The sequence below is a fragment of the Pseudonaja textilis genome, chromosome 5 (genome assembly GCF_049901715.1).
Source record: "Pseudonaja textilis isolate UNSWEBS1 chromosome 5, rPseTex1.2, whole genome shotgun sequence".
NCBI lineage: Eukaryota > Metazoa > Chordata > Lepidosauria > Squamata > Elapidae > Pseudonaja > Pseudonaja textilis.
Window position 1 is genome coordinate 60821936 of NC_141994.1, and position 22687 is coordinate 60844622.

General features: G+C 41.2%; 2 protein-coding genes across 2 annotated transcripts in view; one reads left to right on the forward strand and one right to left on the reverse strand.

Annotated features, from left to right (window-relative positions):
• The window catches only part of CACNA2D4 (calcium voltage-gated channel auxiliary subunit alpha2delta 4), a 160656-nt gene that overhangs the window by 14634 nt on the left and 123335 nt on the right, over positions 1–22687 (reverse strand). The window contains exons 28-35 of the mRNA XM_087935075.1: positions 20233–20294; positions 18305–18319; positions 11206–11250; positions 9432–9494; positions 6864–6934; positions 4740–4815; positions 1509–1561; positions 483–538 (exon numbers count right to left, since the gene is read on the reverse strand). Coding sequence (XP_087791201.1) covers positions 483–538; positions 1509–1561; positions 4740–4815; positions 6864–6934; positions 9432–9494; positions 11206–11250; positions 18305–18319; positions 20233–20294 — 441 coding nt within the window. The remainder of the gene's footprint in view (positions 1–482; positions 539–1508; positions 1562–4739; positions 4816–6863; positions 6935–9431; positions 9495–11205; positions 11251–18304; positions 18320–20232; positions 20295–22687) is intronic.
• The window catches only part of LRTM2 (leucine rich repeat transmembrane protein 2), a 33458-nt gene continuing 32320 nt past the window's right edge, over positions 21550–22687 (forward strand). The window contains exon 1 of the mRNA XM_026706651.2: positions 21550–22069. The gene's annotated coding sequence lies outside the window, so the exon portion shown is untranslated. The remainder of the gene's footprint in view (positions 22070–22687) is intronic.

Sequence of the window (22687 nt, forward strand, 5' to 3'; positions counted from 1 at the left end):
TTAATACTAAAGGTAAAGGTTCCCCTCGCACATATGTGCTAGCTAGTCGTTTCCAGCTCTAGGGGGCGGTGCTTATCTCCGTTACAAAGTTGAAGAGCCAGTGCTGTCCGAAGATGTCTCCGTGGTCATGTGGCCAGCGTGACTAAATGCCAAAGGTGCACAGAACGCTGTTACCTTCCCACCAAAGTGGTCCCTATTTTTCTACTTGTATTTTTACATGCTTTCGAACTGCTAGGTTGGCAGAAGCTGGGACAAGTAATGGGAGCTCACTCTGTTACACGGCGCTAGGGATTCGAACCACTGAACTGCCGACCTTTCTGATCCACAAACTCAGTGTCTTAGCCACTGAGCCACTGTGTCCCTTTCCTTAACACTAACAAGTGACAATTCTTTCAAGCTGTGCTAAATTGCATTATTACTGATAACTTTTCCATCCAAATGTTGTGGCTTGCTATGTATTTTCGGCAATCCTGCATACTCACCATCAGCCAAGCTATCCATGTGCCAGAAACTAAAAATGTTAAATTCCAAAAGGAATCTGTCAAAAAAGAAAAATATGATATTGTTTATGTCAGCCCAGAAGGGCAGAGGTGTTGTCAAACAGGCAAGTACTTCTGATTTGCTGCTTAGAATTTGCCTTGAAGCAACATTTTATTTCTTGCCTGAACCAGACACTGCAAATCCTTCTTCCTTACGTTTTGACTAGGTAATTGTGTCTTTATTCTCATAAAAATTAGTAGCAATTCCAGTGGCAAAGTTGTCATTAACACTGTGCTCTTAGGAGCTGGGAGGGAAATGCTCTCAGTCACCTTGAAAGCCATCTGTTTGATCATAGTGAATCATTGGTCGGTGATATACAGCAACAGCTGTTGAATATGCCTGGCAAATTAATCTCTACAAGCATCTTGGAATCTGGTTCCATGCTCAGAGGCATTTGGATCCAACCCTTTCATCTGAGACCCACAGCATCATTGAATGACGCCACCCCAGATGTCTTTATCATCAGCAAATCTTTCTTACTAAAGATCCCTGGTCTCCCATTGATCAAGTGGCAGGGAAAGGAAATGGCCTTAAATGCTCAGGAACAGAGTGACCTCTTTTCCAAGGTGCCTCCATTCACACAGATCACTTTAGAACACCCAGTTGGCCAAATCTGAGACACGAAGAGTAATTCTGAAGACTCGGAGATACACCTTGCTTGACATTAAAGTATTGCACCATCGCCATGCTTGGGGAATTGCAATCTTATTTTAACTGGACAATTCCCGTGGGGGAAATTATACATTTTTTAGCACTGCTGGGCATTTTGAAGTTGCTTTAATATTTTCTTATTCATTTCCTATTATTATTATAAAATTCCGGAATAACAACAGCAACTCTATAAAAAGTTAAGAATATGCTTAATCTGAAGGCCTCAAAGATTCAATGTTTAGCATACTAATTAAATTCTGAAACATAATTTCTTCAGATGCAATTTTCCGCTAGCATTCCCAAACATTCATACTTACATGAAGAAATCGGTGATCATCCATTTTGCTGCTGCCAATAATGTATAAATTGGCTGTTGAAAAAAGAACGACTAAGTCTCAAAAGAAATACCTTACATAGTGCACAATTTCATTTTTTTCTTTCCCTTAATAACTTAAATGGCTTTCTTTAAGAATCTGCAGGTATTATACAAAATGCATCCAAGTCAGTTGTCTTTTCCACTAATGATAAATCAGGACATTTAAGAAAAAATATATAAAATATTTTGAAAATAACGTTTTCCCAGCTGAAAAGGCTAAAAAGATTATGTATATAAGAAAAAAAAAACCCAGTTATTTGTGAAACTGAACAACCACTACCTCCCTTAAACAGCTGTTTTGGATCATGCAGTACTGAAAATATTTTAACAAAACCCAGCTGGCCATAGTAAAATTTCCACTTTTTGTCACAGTAGGAATAATGACTTTTTCAATTAAATTTTCACCCATTATCTCTAAATAGGCCCTGTTTCTCCATATCTTGTTTCTGTCCTTTATAACTTCTTTTCCTTTCCTTCTTCCCTCTCAAAGGTACATAAGATAGTATTGTTATATTAGAAATAGAAATAATTTTAGAAAATATGAAACAATGTATGATTAAAATGATGGATAAAATAGTTATTGTAATCTAGTGAAATGTTTGTTAATAAATAAATGAAATAAAATGAATGAGAGAATTGAATTAGGAAAAGATGGGAACATTTTAATTTTTTAATGTTTTATAAAATATAAGGGAAGAGAAATGGGGAAAAAATTAACTATGGAAAGCTTATAAGTGTTCCCAAGGAAGTATGATATTTAATTGAAAAGTAATGTTAAAGATGTTAAGAATGAATATTAATGATAGAATTGAATTGGAATGGAATGAGTGTTTTAATTACATATATTTATAATCACTTTTTAAGAATATAGCGTGTATTTTAAGAATGCACCAAGCAGAATTCGATTGGAAGTTATGTATTATATTGAATGTTATAACCTCAAGGTATATATTGAAGCTTAAATAAGAGTTGAATGGATAAAATTAAAAGATACCAGTTTCAAACTTGATGCCTTAACCACTACACCAAATTGTCTCTTTACAAATTAGTTAAACCCATCCAAATAAAACAAATTAATGCAACCATAGTAGAAAATCCTATTGTTACTAGGTAAAGGAACCTATTATGAAATTTCTTGGAGCTAACAGTATCTTTCTGGATTTTCTGTATAGAATGGAGCTAGTAAGTTTAAGGGTTTGCTAGTCAAATATGGCTCTAGAATGGTGCAATGTAAGATTACTGTAATTTGAGCCATATAAAGTTTATTTGCTAAAGAAACAAATGCACAAATAAAGCAAGAACTGAAAGAATGAAAAGTTCACCCTTCACTTTCCCAACCTAGAATGAATTTGCCTGGTAACATCCATCTTCCCTAAATTAATATATATGCGCTGTCACTTGTCCAGTACAAATAACTCATGGGAGAGATCACAGAATCAAGGCTGTAGTACTCAGAAAATTCATCTTAAAAGTGTTCTCTGACCCTCTGTCCCACTAAACATGGCTTATTCCTTTTGCACGAACCTCATTTGCTCAGGTTTTAACTGCACCCAGTTGCCAGAGGAAGATTGTATGGAAACTACCTGCTTTGCAAAAGTACGACTCAAAAAATGAACAAATGAATGGAATGATTTACACCCCTCCTTCCATTAAGGAACTCCAGATGATGTTCGTAATGCTTCCTTCAAGTGTCCATTGTTTTTACTTCTCCTCTAGCAGAGTGCAGGGACTGGAAGCAAAATGACAGTGGAAATCTAATGTTACCCCATGAAATCCAGCAATTTCATGAGAATCCTTTCTCATAGAACTCAAGCCTTTTGAACTTGGCTGCGGAAAGGTTTTAATGTTTATCTTCAACACTAATCAATTTGTCCACCAACACAACGAATATAGAGTAGAAATCCCACCCTGTTGTAAAGTACTGTCTAATTCAGGCGTGTCAAACTCACGGTGTCACAGCGGTATCATGTGACGTATCTCGACTTTCCCCCCTTCCCTTAACTGGGCATTTGACAGCCCTGGTCTAATTCCTTGCTAGTCAACATGGACAGATGCTCAGATGGATGTACAGCTTTTTTTTTTTCAGAATACTCTGCCAGTTATAGAATGGGAAAAAAACATATATAGACGGAAATGCCTCATCTTCTTTATCTGCCTTTGTTTGCAGGAGGAAGGAGAACTTTTCTGACAGTAAGAACAATTAATCAATGGAATAGCTTGCCTCCTGGAGTTGTGGGTGCTCCATCACTGGAGGTTTTCAAAAACAGACAAGGCGACCATTTGACCAGAATGATATAAGGTCTCCAGGTATTTGACCAGAAACAAAACAGGTATTTGACCAGAAGATCTGTCAGGTCTCTTCCAGTCCTATGATTATATATTCTGGCTTTTTCCTCTGTTCTGGGAGGACAAAAAGAACTAATCCCTTCAGAAAGAAAATGTCATGCCCCTTTCGGAGTTTGAATCTGAGGAGGAAGATGAACAGCTAACAGGGAGTGGCTCCGTTGGCTGTGGAGGAAACTGGGGAAGGGCTGGGCAGAGCAGGAAAGAAGTAGAACAAGGGAGAAGGAGTTCAGAAAAAGACCCAGGCCTACCTAGGGCACTCAGGGAGGAACAAAGAAGAGAGCAACGTGGGTTGTGTGTGGCTTATGGGGGAGGAAAGGGCCTGATTCCCTTCATTAGCCACACTTGGGGCTAGTGAATGAGAGTTTAAAAGAGATGCAAGCTTAGTGTGGTGTCTGCTGGGAACAAACATGAGTTTATCTTGTGTTGATTTTGGTTATCTGTGTTCCTGGCATCCTCCCAACCGTGTTGAATTACTGCATTCCTTCACATCTGAAATTCTTTCTCTTGCCCTGCCGGACTAATTACCTCATCTTGCCTTGATTGGACTTATGGTTACAGTTTTTGTAGACCACGTTTTGGACTTGATTCTCTGTAGCCAAAGGCTGTTCCTGGGAGAGTTTTTCTCCAGCCAGAGGGTAACCAGGACATTGGGGGCAAAGTTGGAGCTAATAAAGGGACTCCTACTGATTATCTGACTGTGTTGCCTTTGTGCCACGCCCTGGGTCATCACAGAAAAGCATTTCTGAGTTTCTTTGCACTGTTCTGTTCTATGTTCCAAGCCTGCCTGTGACTTCATGATGGTGGTTTATGATACAGAGATACTTACACTGAGAAGAGGACGGGCACCACTGTAATGGTGATGGGGCACTTTACACATGGCTTGATAGTCAAACATCTTCACTCTGCATAAACACAAAAGTGACCATGAGCTGTTGTGTAGAACAGTGTTTCTCAACTTTGGCGGGTTTAAGTTGGGTGGATTTCAACTCCCAGAATTCCTTAGCAAAGCTGGTGGGGATTCCATTGGAATTTATACTAAAGGCTATCTATCACCCCCCCAATGCTGCTTGATTAGCAGTGGCATTTCAAAGTGTTTTTTTCAGAGTTCTGCTCTTCAGGATCCTTTTTAGTGGAAATGGCACAAATTAATCAAGGTATGTATGCTACAACTGCATTATAGTCTCATAGGGGCAAACATATTCTTCTGCCTTGCATATGACTTTAGCCTAGGTTTAAATTCAGTTAATACACAGAGCTAACTTTAGTTCATACTTTAAGCAAATGCCTAGAGTACATTTGTGCCACCAGCTGGGTATTGCACAGCAAGATTTAATACTATGTATAATGTGCTATCTGCAATTTTCCAAGAAGAGATTTCTTACTACATTTGCAATGTGCACTTGTAATGTGAAAAATCCTATATATTATTTACCAAAATAACCACAGCTACTATACTATTCACTCCAAAGTCCTGAAAGTCATTTCTGACAAAGAATCGCATCTCAGCCACTTTTCCTACCTAGCTCTAGCAGCTGTGTTATTTTCTATGACCAGACTCAAATTATACTGAATGTTATGCAAGATAGCTCTGGTTGCACTCCTTGTATCTTCTTTGGTTGTATTTACCTGACTTGGACCCTTTGCGTATTAGTGTAGGGCTATGTAAGTTATTTTCATCCACAGTGAGTGGCAGTGAATTTTGATGGTTCCAGATAACAGATTTTTCAGAAACATGGCCTTTGAACCTGAAATCCGTGGCAATCAAAAGTTCTAACTATACCAACATAAAACTAGTATTTGTAAGCACCAAACAGATTGAAATAGAAAGTAATCAAGTGGGGATAATCCACAGGGTAACATCTGTCCCTTTCATTCTGATTTTCATACTGGAACCGATAATATATGAAATGTCCAAGTTTGAAACATGAATAAACCAGAATTGGTTATTCTGATAAATACAGGAATGTTTGAAACTGTTTTCTTGACATCTTGCTAGCTGCATTTCAAAATATGGGTGGTGAAATATATTGATATTAAATATTGCACCTATAATCATGTACTTTGCATTTTGTAGCTGCCAAAGTGAGTGAGACAAGACCTGCAGTTCTTTAGAACAAATATGTATTATAGGGAACATAGCTAACAACAAAACCAGGATTTTATTCATTCGTTTATTTATATTCTCCCTTATTTTTAAGGTGGGAAACATATCCAACACACCTTCCTCCTCCTAATTTCCCCACAACCACCCTGTAAGTTGAGTTAGGCTGATAGTGAAAGTTCTGGCCCAAAGTCACCCAGCTGGCTTTCAAGGACTAGAACTCATGTCCTCCTGCTTTCTAGCCTGGTGCCTTAACCACTACACCAAACTGGCTCTTCCACTATTGTCCACTATCTTCATCCTGTCTTTCTTTATTGTAGTCTGTAGTATTATTGAGAATAAAGGACTTTCAGAGCATAAGAAGAGCAACTTAGGTCCCTAGTCAAAGTTCTTGCTTGGGAATCCCAGCATCAATTCTCATTTAGAAAACTAGTGGCTACACTGAGAGAACCTATGGCTTGCATCACACACCCAATACTCTCAGCCATGGTGACTCTGGGGCACCTTCAAAGTGGTGAAAGAACATGGCGGGTGGCCAGAATTTCCAGATCTGAGATGCCAAATCCCAGACAACGACTACATGGCAGCACAGAGTTCCTGCTTTAAACTCTCTTCTGGTGACAATTTTACCCTGTCCCTACCCATCATGCCATTGGGTTCCTCTACAGAGATGTCCTGATCTACACAATTAGCATTGGAAGATTCTGAGTCTAGCTAATTCTCTTGTGTCTATGAGTCTTTAGGCAGTTCCATCCTTGTTTTAATTATATTTATGCTGTGAAGCATTTTGCTTCAGACAGGGTCTTCCTTGAAAAGAGGTGAATATAAGGAAGAGATTATGACACTTACTTTCTGAGCATTCCCATGTTTGCGAGCTGAGTTGTAACAGAACCATCTACTTCTCCCAAGAATTTTCCAAGCTGCAACCACAAGCCAGTATGATATAAAAATAGAGTTTCTGGAGAAGTTTTAAATCATAGGTTTTGTTTTGTAGGGCATTCTTAAGCAGATGAGTTTAATATTCACCAATAATACAATAGCAATACAATAGGCTAAATAACAGTAATAATACAACAGGATAAAATAGATTGTTATCCTTGGTTTGAATTGGCTTTTTAAAAAAGTGTCTTAGCATGTTGCAAACAAGTCTGTTGATTTGTGTATAGTTCAGTATATTTTGTGAAACTGAAAAAGGGTTAATTTAGTAACCAGGTTTATAGATGTTGTGTGAATGTTGTCAGGCTGCAAGGCGAAGTACTTACTGATTATTATGTAGCAAACCCTTTAAGGTCATAATGTTCAACTATGTACTTAAATTGTTTGGGGGAAAGTGAAAGCATAGTAAGACACATTAAATTGAAAAAAACTGAGGTCCATGCTCAGTTTAGCTTTGAATTCACTATCTATGTTCTTGTAATCAGGCTGAGTAAATTTGCATAGCAAATGACACCAAATTTGCTAAACTAAAATTAACATTTTGTGGTTGAATGGGCTTGTTAAGCAAATCCAGTTCATTGGTTAACATACCCAGAAAATGAGTAAATCTGTATAGTTTGCTGGTTGGAGGATGCTGTATGAACACAGTGTAAGACTTCAGATCATTGGAGACTGAGGCAAGCTTTAGACAAACCATTATGTGTTGCCTTCAGCGTGCAAGATAGTAATAATGGCCTACTTTGTAACGATGAAGGAGAGAATAAATGCAAAGGGTTTGAACACTTGATGTATTATTCAAATAGTGCTGCTTCTGCTGAGATGGAAGGTATCAAAGCAATTAAGCTATTTTGTTCAAATCTCCTTGTAGTTTAAGGTCATTTTAGACCAAGGAAGTTTCTGATGGGATAGGAAGCATGCACCCTACTTAACATCCTTGTGTTTTCCAGTTCTAATACTGGAAAGGCTCTGCAACCTTCTTCCTTTTCTTACCTTTTCTTTGCCCAGATCTTTACATTGCAGCAATATTGTGCTTGAATCACATTCGAATATTATTATAATGCATTAGTATGTGGAAAAGATCTCTGACATCTATCAAAACATTTTGTTTACGCAAGATACATTTAGTCTGACTTGGCTTTGTCAAAGTAGGAGTTGACAGGTTCCTTAAAACTCTTCAGTACTTAATTATATGCATCTAAACATAGTTTAAAAAAACAGGTACTTTTGTCCTAGCAGTTAAGAAGATGAGTTTGTTGATCAAAAGGTTGGCAGTTCAACACCCAAGTACCTCGTGATGGGGTGAGCTCCCATTCCTGCCCTAGCTCCTGCCAACCTAGCAATTCAAAACCATGCAAACACAAGTAGATAAATAGGTACCACTTCGGTGAAAAGGTAACTGCATTCCATGTTCCTTGGCATATAGTCATGCCAGCCATATAACCATGGAAGTGCCTTCAGACAATGCTGGTTCTCTTGGCTAAGTAATGGAGATGAGCACCATTCCCATTGGACATGACTGCACAGGGGAAATTTTTCCTTTTATCTTTACTTAGTGTTGAGACACCATAGAAGGAATTTTGCATGTAACTCCATGCAATTCTTCCTAACAATGAAAACCTACACTTTCAATGTGAGATGGTATCTCAGCCATGGTAGTCTAATGGCAAGCTTTGTTTCACTGGGGCTTTGAGTGCCATGACAGGGTTGCACTCCAAACATTGATGGGATATGACAAAGTATATACAGCTAGGTCAAGAACAAAAAATGATGTATTTATTTGATCCTTCCATTTCGAATGATTAAATGCAACTGATATAATTACCTCACATGTAATGAATATTCCTCATTTTCTGCAATAAAAAAACCAGGTGGCATTCAGTATTGTATGTCAGGCTTTGCAGGAGGGTAAATGTGAGCAACCTTGGAAATACAGGTAATGATCCAGTGATGGTCAACCTATGGCACATGTGCCACAGGTGGCACGCAGAGCCATTTGTGCAGGCACACGAGCCCCAGCCAAATGTACCTCACTGTGCATGCACGCACCTGCCAGCTGATTTTTGGCCCATTTGAGGCCTTTTTTGGTCTCCCAGAAGCCTGAGGGAAGCCTCTGCAGCCCTTAGAGGCTGAAAAACAGGCCCGTTTCATCACTTCCTGTATTTCCGGAAATACAGGAAGTGATGAAACAGGCCCATTTTTCGGCCTCCAAAGGCTTCCTTGCAGCCTCTGGGAGGATGAAAAAGGCCTCAAACAGGTCAAAAATCAGCTGGGAGGCATGCGCATGCAGTGCAAGTAAGGGGGTGGGGTTTGTATGCTCATGTGCAGGCACACATTGCCTTCTGGGTGCTGGCAAGCGAGCACGCATACACACACAATTTTCAGTATAGGAGCCCAAAAAGGCTAGCCACCAATCTCCTAGTCTGACCGTTTTATTCAATCTTTCTCCTGATAAATAAGAGCCACTCATTCATTCCTTCTTACCTGTTTGGAGATTTTGGAAACAAGTATGAATCCATTGTTATCAATAAGGTAGCAATTCAATTTCTGCAGGAGGAAAAAGACAGATTCTTCAGAAAAAGGTTAAAGTTTGGGGAGAAGATTTAGGTCAAGAATAGACCCCAAGAGCAGCATTTCCATGTTGAGGGGTGCATTCCTGCAAGAATAATCTGTTGGAGGCATCCCTATGGGAAAGACCAGGTAGGGGTGAAACAAGCCATGGAGTGACCACAATCAAAATAGGTGGGACTAAGCATTCTCTTTTTATGGTACCTCTTTTAACTTTCTCTCTCCTGAGAACTACATAAAGGTAGACTAAGGGTTAACAATCTCAACGCTTTTAGATGAGATCTTCGAAAATGTGTAAGGCTCAGTTTAGATCTCTGGCAAGAGCAGTCTTTCAGTTGGTCAACTATAGACTAGGGAGAAGGATAGGAAAGGAAAGGAAAGGAAAGGAAAGGAAAGGAAAGGAAAGGAAAGGTAAGGTAAGGAAAGGAAAGGAGGAAAGGTAAGGTAAGGAAAGGAAAGGAAGAAAGGAAAGGAAAAAGGAAGGAGAAAAGATGAATTTTAGCCATTTTGGGTTTTACCCTACCCATGTTGCTTTTCACCACTCCTTGAGTCCATCATAAGTATAATATACTAGAAGGAATACAACATTTACTGAAAATAAAAGGTTCTACAGCCTTTATCTTTTTATGTCAATGAGGCAGACCTATGAAAAACTATTTATTTTCACTTGTTTATCAGATTTCTACATACCTTATTCTGGAATGACTCTAAGCAATCTAGATAAAATAATATTTTAAATGCAACAATTCTGCATAACAAAAACTATGGTTGGCCCTAACTTTGGTCTCCGTAGGCCTTCCAAAGTGCCCTGGCTTCTTGTGTCTTTGGAAACCCCTAAGAATCAGGGGGAACATTATTTTGGGAGAAAATAGAGAGCTCCCCCCAGAGAATGCTCACTTTCACAATTTCTCCTGTTTCAACTCACAACCATTTGGGATTTTCAGCCTGCTATCCACCATCATATCTAATCTGATTTTCAGGTAAAGCAGTCATGCGATGCTCTATAAATAACCATCTTTTGTTATCCCAGTCTCATTTGTAAAAACATCATAAGAAGGACAAGCAGTAGGTGAATAGTGATGCTGGCTCCCCTCTTAGGCTGGATTCAGGCTGCCTATACAGGGTGAAAGTATTTACTTATTTTGTCAAGCAATTATAAGATAACAGATATAAGTATAAAGATAGTTATGAATACATAAAATGGATAAATATGAGAAAAATAAAAAGAAACAATAGGACAGGGACGGTAGGCACATTGGTGCGCTTGTGCACGCCCCCTGCAGACCTCTCAGGAAAGGGGTGAGGTCAATAGTAGACAGTCTAAGGTTAAAGTTTTTGAGGTTTGGGGAAAAACCCACAGAGTCAGGTAGAGTATTCCAGACATTGACCACTCTGTTGCTGAAGTCATATTTCCTGCAATCAAGTTTGGTGCGGTTTACCTTGAGTTTGTATCTATTGTGTGCTCTTGTATTGTTATGGTTGAAGCTGAAGTATTCATTGACAGGACATTGCAATGTATAATTTTATATACTATACTTAGGTCTAGAATTTCAAGTCTGGTGGCATAAGGTATTCTGCAATGAGTAGAGGAGTGGAGAACTCTTCTTGTGAAATATTTCTGGACAAAGTAAATTTGGCCCTGAACCACTGAATTACAGATATGAGCAAAACCAAAGTCTGAGCAACTTACATCATCACGGCAGTTCATTGGACACAAGCCTTCCACATTATTACACTGTAAAAGAAGAGAGAGAGTTTAAATAATTTCTTATTTTAAGATGCGTTTTCCTGAGCTTAACTTCGTCTGGATTCATGGAATATTCCTGTCTAATTCTAGTACTGCTCATATTATTCAGGTGGATTAAAAAGAACTTCCTATCATAGTGTTCCTCTGACTGGGTCCATCCTGATTACTTTGACCACTAGCAATAACAATAAATATCAGCAACACTGACCATGAATCTGGTAAGTATTTAAATATTTGTTTATTTGGGGATACAAGTAATATGCAAGATATTTATGGAAAAGACTGGGTTGCAATTGAAATGTTGATGTTTTTACTTATTAAAAAAAAGTCCCTTATGGAATAATACTGTAATAAAAATAGCTGGTAAATCTTTGAGTAAATCTGGGCTTTTTATAACATTGTATTTACCTGATAAGAAAATAAGGTTTCTACCCGAAACTATAATCTGTGAATCAGATCATCCTAGACTGGCTAAAAACAATATTGAAAACAAGCAAAGGGATACAAGTATAAATGCTACACATATCCCTGCTGAGAAACCCCAAAGACTCGGGATTCCAGGTACTCCTTGATTTACAAGTAGTCCTTGATTTACAACCATTTGTTTAGCAACTATTCAAAGTTACAATGGCACTGAAAAAAAATGGCAATAGCAATAGTAGCACTTAGACTTTCACAGTGTGTTACTGTTGTTGTTCGCCGGCAGCCTGTGCAGATGGCAGCAGAATCGGACAGTGAGGAAGAACGGGGACCAGTCCGGGAGTCTGCATCCAATGCAGAGATGGGGCCAGGATCATTTGGGAGTGGGGTGCTGACTCCGGAGTCTCCGGAGTCTGGCAGCAGCGAAGCAGAGGAACAAGGAGAGCACGTGCATGTGTGCACAGAGCTGCTAGAAGGTGAGAGCAGTTGAAACAAAAGGAGCAACTCAGGAGTAAGGCTGGGAAGTGATTGTCCCTCCCATAATGTATAAAGGACAGGCAAAGATGATGAAACCTTTGCAGGAAGCAAAGTCATTTGTGCGGTTCAAACTCATTCTGAAAGCTCTTTGAACTTTGGCTGATTTTCTTTTCTAGTTCATTTGACACTTCTGTTGTTGGCAGCACTTCACAGGAAAGCAAGGTGGGTGCTTATCTCAAAGGACTGTTTGAGATTCATTACCAGCTGGGAATGAAAATAATTCCCAGCATTGCAATAAAACAAATTTTGTTTTTAAAATAAGTGTGTGTGTGTAATTACAGTCTCAGAAGCCTTGGTCAGAACAGTTACAGCCCTCTTTAAGCAATTTATAGTGTCCGCATATTGACCTCAACAATCTGGGTCCTCATTTTACCCACCTTGGAAGGACAGAAAGACTGCGTCAATCTTGAGCCGTGTGAGATTCAACCTGCCAAATTGCAGCCAGCTGGCAGTCAGCAGAAGTAGCCTGCAGTACTGCACTCTAACCACTGCGCCACCCTGGCTCATCAAAAAGTGACTTATGACTGGTTTTTGCACTGATGATCGCCCCAGCATTCCCATGGCCACGTGATAGTATTGGCTTCTTGGCAACGAGTATTTATTTACAACGGTTGCGGTGTCTCAGAGTCAGGCGATCATTATTTGCAACCTACCCAGCTGGTTTCCGACAAGCAAAGTCTATGGGGGAAGTTGGGTTGGCTTAATGACTGCATGATTCACTTAACCACTCCAGTGATTCACTTAGCAACCATGGCAAAAGAGGTCATAAAATTGAGCGTGACTCACTGAACTAGCAAGTTGCCTTGCAATGGAAATTTTGAACACCAATCGTGGTTGTAAGTGGTATACTGTACTTACGTTGTGTTACTTACCTGGAGACTTTTATCCTTTTTGCAATATCTCTGCTTTCCTTCTTTCTTTCTCTCCTCGATTAACTTTCCTTTTTTCTACATCTCCACCCAGATTTGTTCCCCCACCTTCTCTCTCTTCCCATTGCAGCTACAGATTCATCTCACCCTATTTTTATCCTATTTCTGTGTCTGTGTTTAGCTGTTCAAACAGTGTGCCCTGGATATTAGTGCTCATGTGACATAGGAACACTTGTTAATATCAAGTCCTTAAAGTGATTGGCCCAGAATAAAAAGCATTTCCACCAAGAAAAATACCCAACAGTGGGCCTAACACAAGGCCAGAGCGCAGCCTTAATCAGAGAAACATTTGAGCTCCTGGAATCTATGATAAAATGAGGTTTCCACCAAGCACCGTATTTAGAAAGGAAATATCTATAAGGTGCTCTACATATAGAAGACACTACATACAGGGGTGGGATTCTACCAGTTCACACCTATTTGCTAGAATTGGTTGTTAACATTCTAAGCAGTTCGGAGAACTGGTTGTTAGAAGAAATTACTGGCCTAATCCTGTAAGGAAGGAAGGAAGGAAGGAAGGAAGGAAGGAAGGAAGGAAGGAAGGAAACATTCTGATGTTGCTTACAGAAACAGCCTCTCCGTTAACCCTTATTACATTCTGGCAGGACTAGACTTCCTGTCTCTGGAACTTCTCTGGATTTTTTTTCCCCCTCCATTGCTGGTACTTTGCTTGTGTGGAATGACCTTTCAAAGTTACAATGGCACTGAAAAAATGACTGTTTTTCACACTTATGACTGTTGCAGCATCCCCACAGTCATGCCAAGTGAGGAGATGTGTGCCTCGATGTGAGTGATATTGAGTTGGCCACACCCAGCCAATAACATGACCACCAAGCCACACCCACCAACTAAGCCACGCCCACAGAACCAGTTGTTAAAAAATTTGAATCCCACCTCTGACTGCATATATTCTCGGTGATTGCTGGCTATGTGTGCTAGCCAGGATGCAACATTCAGAGTCGACAGGACAGCTTAGAGCAGTGATGGCTAACTTTTTCATTGTCGCATGACGAAAGTACATGCACACATGTGCCTGCATGCCTGTACCCATAATGCCAGCACACATGACCCCCCCCACCTCCTGTGTATGCGCATGCACCCCCCACATGTTGTGCACCTCTGCACATGTGTGCATGACGCCCCGTGTGCACCACGCACCTCTGCACATGTGCGTGGCTCCTGCATGCACCCCCCATGCATGCGCAGCAGATACCTGACAATCGGCTGGCTGGCGGGAGGCGTACACGTAAGTGCAGTGGATCTGTTCGGGGCGACAGCTCACATGCCGGCAGAAATAGCTCTGTGTGCTACTTCTGGCATGCATGCCATAGGTTCGCCATCACAGGCCTATAGAAATCTGATCAATAGGCTCTCTTCATTTGTTTTAAGTACAAATACATGGACAGTCAAAAGGCTGTCAAGTTTATAGTTAAAGCCATTCAACCAAGAACTTCCTCCCAAGATCAGATTGGGGTCAATAGATAAGGAGATGAACTTCTATTTTGCTGAACAAAAATACGTTGTATTGATTTTACTCGGTTTTACTGGCGTTATGATCTGAGATGATTGCTCGACTAATTATCAGAAGACAACTACTTGCACATCGTTGCATGATCACACCCAGGGAGTCACTAAGAGCAGAGTTTAATTTCAAGGAGACATTACTTACTTCGTGTTTTACAAAAATTAATAACAATAGCATGATCGCAGAATTCCAGAATTAGAAGGGACTGTAAGAATAATTTAATTCCAAACCCTGCAGTGGGTAGGAAAGCCAATTAAATGATCCATGAGAAGTGGCTATCAAGACTTTGCTTAAAAATCTCCAGAGATGGAAAGCTCACAACTTCCACAGATTGATGATGATGATGATGATAATGATCATGATGGTGTTGATGATAGTGGTGGTAGTGGTGATGATGATTCGCAGGAAGCAAGTGATATCAAAGAAAGGGATGGAAAATATTTTTTAGAAAAGCTACTACAAGTTTTTGGCAATCTTTCTAAAATCAGGGACACTATAAGAGGCTTCAGAGAGGTGTGGGGAGAAGTAATCCCATTTTTATCTTTAAATAATGAGGTGGCTTTTAAAAAGGGAGGTTTCCTCCATTCAATTTAGTATCATCTCTGGGAAAAATAATGTAAAATGAATTTGTTTGATACAAACATTTACTTGTTTGTGTGGGTAAACCAAGCCATTAAGCTGGCCATAAAACTTTCTAATTTCGTAATAAAACCTTCTATATTACGAAATGCATCAAGAAGCTATAAGAACCAGAACTGAGATGTGGTTGCAATTCAGCTTTTAGAGTGACTATCCCATCCCTCTGATTAACAAAGGGGAATGCAAATATTTCCTAAAGACAAAAACTGATCGTGGTAATCATATTCTCGTAGCCTGTTTGCTATTCCAGTATTTGTCTGCAAAATAATTAAAATGTGCTGCAGAAAATTCAATAAATATTCCTGATTGGATATCCAGTGTACCATGTGTACAAATTAGTATGTCCTTCATATATAGCATGCTGGCTGGGGAATTCTGGGAATTGAAACCCACAAATCTCAAAGTTGCCAAGTTTGGAGATCCTTGATATAAAGTTTAGTTTTCCTTAATATATTTAGGATTCGTTCTGCCTACCCTTATACTGACACATCAAAGCATCTCAGGACATGTAAAAATCTGGAAAGCAAGCATCTGGCTTTCAGAAGCTGCATATTGATGATGCTCAAGTACTCTGTGTTATTATGGGTTTTAAGATTTTTAATATGTTTAGCTTCTGAGGGAGGATCTATGGCAGAGTAAACATCCCTTAAGGAGAGGGAATGGCATTGCAATGGAGACTGGTATCCAGATGGCATATTCCGGAAGGCGCTATCTTTCCAGACAAGGAGAGATCGTGAAAATATACAATTCAAAAACAGGTTTTTGTGGTCAGCTCAGGAATTGAGTGGCTGGGAGTTGAGGGATTTCAATCAGGTTCACAGCCATGATGCAGGCTCCATGGACACAAGGTTCACAAAAGCCTCACTTTCTTATCCACTTTCAGATGTAATCGATTTACAGCTAAAGAGAGATTTTTCTGAGTGGCAGGATAAAAGTAATCCACTTAGTGATTCTTGGTGGATTAAAAAGGACAAAGAGGATTTTAAAGATTTAAAAACTTTTAACAAAAAGGTTAACAAGAAGTAGATGTAAGAAAGTTTACAACTGATAAAGGAGATAGTTGTGTGTGTGTGTGTGTGTGTGTGCGTGTGAAACTGCTTTTAAATTAATTGGAATTAAAATAGACAAGCAAACCAGACCTGCTTGAAAATGTTTTCAATTGCTATTAAGAAAGTAGACAATTAGTGAATTTTCATTTTTTTAAAAAAGAGATAAAAATAATATGAGCTAAACTGTGATGCTCACAGTACAAAGTACCATTTGGTTAAAAGTATTAAGGTGAGGTGGGCAGTTGGAAAAAAGTCATGATTTTTTTTGTATATGATAACTGCACCAAGATTATTGTATGTCCAAAGATGGAGTGGGGGTGGAGATTGGTAAAACTTACAATGGAGGAACGGTTGGCAAGGATGACAGAATTTACTGAGAGGGCCAAATTGACTTCTTTAAATAGAGAAAAGACAATATATTTATTGCTAACTGGAAACCCTTTATGGACTTTTTGTCGAAAACAGAAAAAAACGAAGTTACGATTTATGGTTTTGATAAATTATAGAAAGAAGAGAGACGTAGCTTTAGAGAAAGATAAATGTATAACTTATAACGGGTGGGATTCAATTTTTTTAACAATCGCTTTTGTGGATGTGGCTTAGGTGGTGGGTGTGGCTTGGTGGTCATGTGACTGGGTGGTCATGGCCTGGTGGTCATGTTATTGGCTGAGTGTGACCAACTCAATATCACTCACATCGAGGCATGCATCTCCTCGCCTGGCCTCTCATGACTGTGGGGATGCTGCAACAGTTGTGTCAAAAATGGTCATAAGTCACTTTTTTCAGCGACATTGTAACTTTGAATGGTCACTCCACACCAGCAAAGGAGGGGAAAAAAACTCCAGAGAAGTTCCAGAGACAGGAAGTCTAGTCCTGCCAAGAATGTAATAAGGGTTAACGGAGAGGCAGTTTCTGTAAGCAACACCAGAATGTTTCCTTCCTGCCTTCCTTACAGGATTAGGCCTGTAATTTCTTCTAACAATCGGTTCTCCGAACTGCTTAGAATGTTAACAACCAGTTCTAGCAAATAGGTGCAAACTGGTAAAATCCCACCCCCGACTTATAACTTAGAAAGGTCCTGATAACTTCTATAAAGATCAGGAGCCAATTCTTTACATCTTTTTTCTTCCCTATTTTACTTTTTTCTTTTCTTGTACATTTAGTTTTCTCTTTGATTTCTTTTTTTTTTCTTTTCTTAATATTATATTAGTTTATAATTGTCTTTAAAAATAATAATAATAACTTTCAGACTTGCAAGATTTACATCAGCCTTCCCAGGAAGATCAGACAGAAAACACAACCAGATGAGATAATAATCCTATTTTATTGTAAGGCTATATTAACAGAGTCTTGCAGGTCTGAAAATACAAGCCTCCTGCTGTCTCTTTATAGCCTGATAAGTTAGGAAGGATCTTATCTGAATTTCTTTAGCAGCTATGGGCTTCCCGTCCCCTTTTGTCTGATTATTCCCTAGGCAGCATCACCCTCTCCCCCACCCAGTAATTCAAACATGCCATTACAGCTTCATATTTTAGTTCTGCAATGCATAACAATCCCACATTTGCAAAGATAGTTATACAAAGCTGAGTTCAGTTGCCTGAGTCTTAGATTTGTTAAGGAGCTTTTTGTAATCTTTGCAGTCAGATTCCTACTGCGGTTGATACTTTAAGACTTTTTCCCTCCCACAGAATTTGGTAGAGTGTTTGGCTGCATTATTTTATATATATTTGAGATTTAATCAGTTTTAAATCTGTTTCTATTGTGCCAGTTCCCAGTCTTTAGCAACTTAATCTGATTTGTCTGTAATATTTGGGTATACAAAGAAGAACATTGAAACTCCACATCTCGCACACAAAGGACAAAACAATAATCAAAGCTTAGTGTTCCATATATATTCCATAGGTACTCTGGAATATTTTGGTCTTTAAATCTTTTTTACTTACATCCGTATCATTGGGCTGCATAGACGCAACATAAAACAGAAAGAAGAGAGAGAGAGAGAGAAAAGACCATTAGTGACTCCTTACTTGAGTACCACAGAGTCAAAAAAGACATCTTATACCACTTTTTGTGGATTCTGAGAACAGAAATATGAGCAAAAGTTGAAATTTGCCTGTATTTTCTCTTAAAATATACCATTTCCCAGAGTATCAGTATCAGGTTCCAAAATAGCAGTTGTCCCATTCTCTGTCTTAGAAATGGCCTTCTAAGTTGTACATTTTTAATGTGAGAAAATCACTATTAAATGTACATGGATTATTATATTAATTAATAATGGATTAGATTAATCCATTAATTAATTTGGTTTTAATTACATTCATATGAAATCAAATCAGATGGAAAGAGAGAGAGAAAGATATTTGCTCTGGGCTGGCACATCCTTTGGAGTCATCTGCAACGATGCATAAAAAAAAAAGAAGGCAGATCCTCAATCATGCCACCATCTTGAGTTTTTTAGCCTTTTCCCACAGATGCTGTTGATTGTGGTTATCAAAAGAACAGTGAAATCAGCACATCCTTCCAATAATGAAAATCTCTGCCATCAAAGGTAAACGAGATGATTGATGACAAATGGTACAGGATTCTCTCTCCATAGTTTATGATATTAAGATCTTGCTTAACTTGTACATCTTAGAATCCTTGCTTGCTGATTCCACATAGTCAAATGCCTTTTGGCTTATATGAAGATAGCAGTAGCAATAACACTCAGAGAACTTCACAGAACTCTCTGGATGATTTACAATATAGAAGATTATTTGGCCCCCAACAATCTGGGTCATCATTTTACCAATCTCGGAAGGATGGAAGGCTGAGTCAACCTTGAGCCTTGTCAGGATCAAACTCCAGGATGTAGGCAGAGTTTGCCTGCAATACTCCAATCTCATCACTGTGCCACCAGGGCTCATGATGAGCGGCTTCAGTGCTTTTATGCAAACACAGTTAAGACAATGCTAAAAGCGGGAAGTAAGTTGGTTATCTGAGGAATTGTTTTTCTCCCATAGTTGTGCCCACCCTGTAGTCGTATGCAGCAGAGTTCGCATACCCTGGGTCCCATCCTTGAAGTACCATTATTGATGGGTCCCCAGAGAGTACGCTTTCCCTGTTGTGGCACTTACCTTTGGAATGGCATATCCTCCACTACCCAGAGCTCTTTGCCCTGCCCTGCCCTGGCTTTCCTTTAGGGAACCTTTTTCTCAGGTCTTGGAATTAATATTTCAATTTCTGCAGTTGTCCTGCATGATCAGACCTGGTTCTTTTGGGGGGAATCTGATTAGTTTTATCAGGTGATGCAACTTTATTAGGGATTTTTAAGTAAACGTTTTTATTGTAAACCGCCTTGAGTAATCCCCCGCATTGTGTGGCACTATAACTTTGATAGATAAATGAATAAATAAATCACCACCATATGCACAGAGCACCAGGTTCTCTCAAAGGAGTTATTTGCATCAATTTGTAAGGCAAGGAAGAATGACAATTCTAATTAAGAAAGATGTGCAAGGGGCACGTATAACATTCTGGATGAAATCGAAATAGCTTTTGGATAACCGAACTGGTAGATATGCTTCCCCATTTCAGTGTTTCAGCTGCAGTGGATTTAATGCCAAGCCAGGCTTTCGATTGTTAATGTTCTCAGAACAGATTGGCAGCAGATGCAGCATTAAAGTTGTCAAGGGATTACCAAAATGTGCAATTTGAAAACTAATCTCTTGCTCAAATCTGTTTTAATACAGATTTCCCAAGGACTCATGTGCAAATTTGGTATGGGAAATGCCACTTGGCCCAACCCTATCAGTAGGGTTCCTGTATCTAGAAATGGGGAAGTAAACCTCTAGTTTGCTCTTTATCTCAACTAAAATATTGGTATGCTTACCTGCTGTGTAGCCTCCCATAATTTCTGCTGGAGCCATTCCAATTTAAGTTGCACTCCCACCGCTACGGGAAAAACAGAACAAACAAACAAACAAACAAAAAAACAACAACCAGGGAAGGATTAGAGGAAAAAAAACCAAGATGTATCATAGGAGCGAAACTGACATTTTCCTCAGAGATCCTGGAGGAAGTCACACCTCTTAAAAAGTGTAAGTAACAGGTAAATGCTGAATCAGATCATAAAGTGAGAGTCAGGGGTTTAACGAGGGGGAATGGAACCGGATCTATCAGCTGCTGTACTGAAATTCTGACACCCAACTCCCACTACACCCAAAATGTAACCATCTTTCCACACAACCTTCACTTGCTCTTCTCCCTTTCCCCAGGCGATCCAGCCTCTCTAGCCAGGCCCTGGAGCCGAGGCCTCAAATGACTCCTGAGCTGGATCCCTGCGACCCCCCAAAAGGCTGGCAAACAGGGTCGCGCCCCTCGCTTTTCCCCAGGGGACGATGTTGGTGTTGGTTGGCTGGTTGTTCACTGTGCAGATGTCAAAGGCTTTCTCTTTATTTCCTCTCCAGACCCTCCTGGCGTTTTCCCCCCTTTCTTTCCAGTCAAGCAGGAAAAAAGAGCAAAGCAGGAAAAAAAGCTCTTGGTAGATCTGCTGTCCGTAGAGGCTGAGCGGCCAAGGTTGCCCTCCTCTGAATGGCGGAGGCAGCGGGAAGGAAGGAAGGAAGGAAGGAGGGAGGAAATACAGAAGGAAGGAAGGAAAGAAGGAAGGAAGGAAAAAAAGAAGGAAGGAGGGAGGTTAGGAGGGAGGGAGGGAGGACAGAAGGAAGGAAAGGAGGTTAGGGAGGGAGGGAGGAAGAAAGGAAGGAGGGAGGTTAGGAGAGAGGGAGGGAGGACAAAAGGAAGGAAGGAGGTTAGGGAGGGGGAGGAGGAGGAAGGAAGGGAGGGAGGGAGGGAGGAAGAAAGGAAGGAAGGAGGTTAGGGAGAGAGGGAGGGAGGACAAAAGGAAGGAACGAGGTTAGGGAGGGAGAGGAAGGAAGGAAGAGAGGGAGGGAGGAAGAAAGGAAGGAGGGAGGTTAGGGAAGGAGGGAGGACAAAAGGAAGGAAGGGAGCAAGGAAGGAGGTTAAAGGGAAGGAGGGAGGTTAGGAGGGAGGGAGGGAGGACAGAAGGAAGGAAGGACAGAAGGAAGGACAGAAGGAAGGAGGGAGGGAGGTTAGGGAGGGAGGGGAGGAAGGAAGGACAGAAGAAAGGAGGAAGAAAGGAAGGAGGGAGGAGAGAGGAAGGAAGGAAGGAAGGAAGCAAGGAAAGAAAATCCAGGAAAGCACCGGATGAAGAGAGGGGAGGAGAGCACGGGGGCCATTCGGAGTCCTGGACCCCGGCCTGGACTTTGAGAATGGGGAGGGCGGGAAAGTGGAGGCTGCCCGCACCTCTGAGTCAGTCCCTTCGCGCCGGGAGTGAGAGAGAGAGAGAGAGTGTGTGTGTGCGTGTGTGTGTGTGTGAGCGCGTGTGTGCTGCGTGTGCATTGCTGTCATCACAGATGTACCCCCCCAGCTGTCACTCCCCCCGCTCGGTCTCTCCTTGCCTCCCCCCCACCCTCCTCCTCCTCCTCCTCCTCTCCACTTGGCGCTTTCGTTCAGAGGACCGCGCGTCGTCCCCAGCCCTTCCCGCGCGGGCTCCCCGGCCGCGCTTCCGGAGCCAAGCGGGGCTAAAGGGGCTGATGCCGAGCGGTGCCCTGCCAGCCTCGCGCTCCCTGGCCCTGGAAGCTGGGGCTAGCCAGGCAGGGGGGCTCTGGGCGACCCCGAGGAGCGCCCGTCCCAGGCCGAGGAGACCGGTAAGTGGCGGTGCTCTTAGCCTCGGGGTGGTCCCAGGCTTTCCCCGGGGGCTGCCCTGCGCTGGGCGTCCGGAGGGAAGCGTTGCTTCCTCAGGAACCGGAGAACAGAGGGGTGGGGGTTAGGGCTCCCCGGTTGGTGGAGAGTGGCCGACGAAGGGCCACTTTAGTGCGGGCGTTTGGAAACGGACGGAGGACGCCGTACCGCCCAGCCCTGGACAAGCCCTGCCGTGCCTGCCCTTGTTTCTGCAGTCCCGGGCTCGGTCTGATTCTGGCAGACGCCCCCAAACCCCCACCCCCTCCATCCCTTCGTTCCTTCGTTCCTTCCCTGCCCGTCCCTTTCTCAAGAGCGCCGGGTCCTCCTCGGTGCCCAACAAGAGCCGTTTCGCCTGGGAAACTGCCAGACATGGAGGCTGCGAAGAGAGAGAGGAACAACCAGCAGCAGGCTGGCTGGGGACCATTTGGTAGCTGAGGAGCGACAGAAAGAGAGAGAAAGAGAAAGAGAGAGAGGGAGGGAGAGAGAAAGAGAGGGGGAGAGAGAAGGAGGGAGAAAAGAGAAGGGAGAAGGGGAGGGAGAGAGAGGAGAGAGAAAGAGAGGGGAGGAGAGAGAGAAAGAGAGGA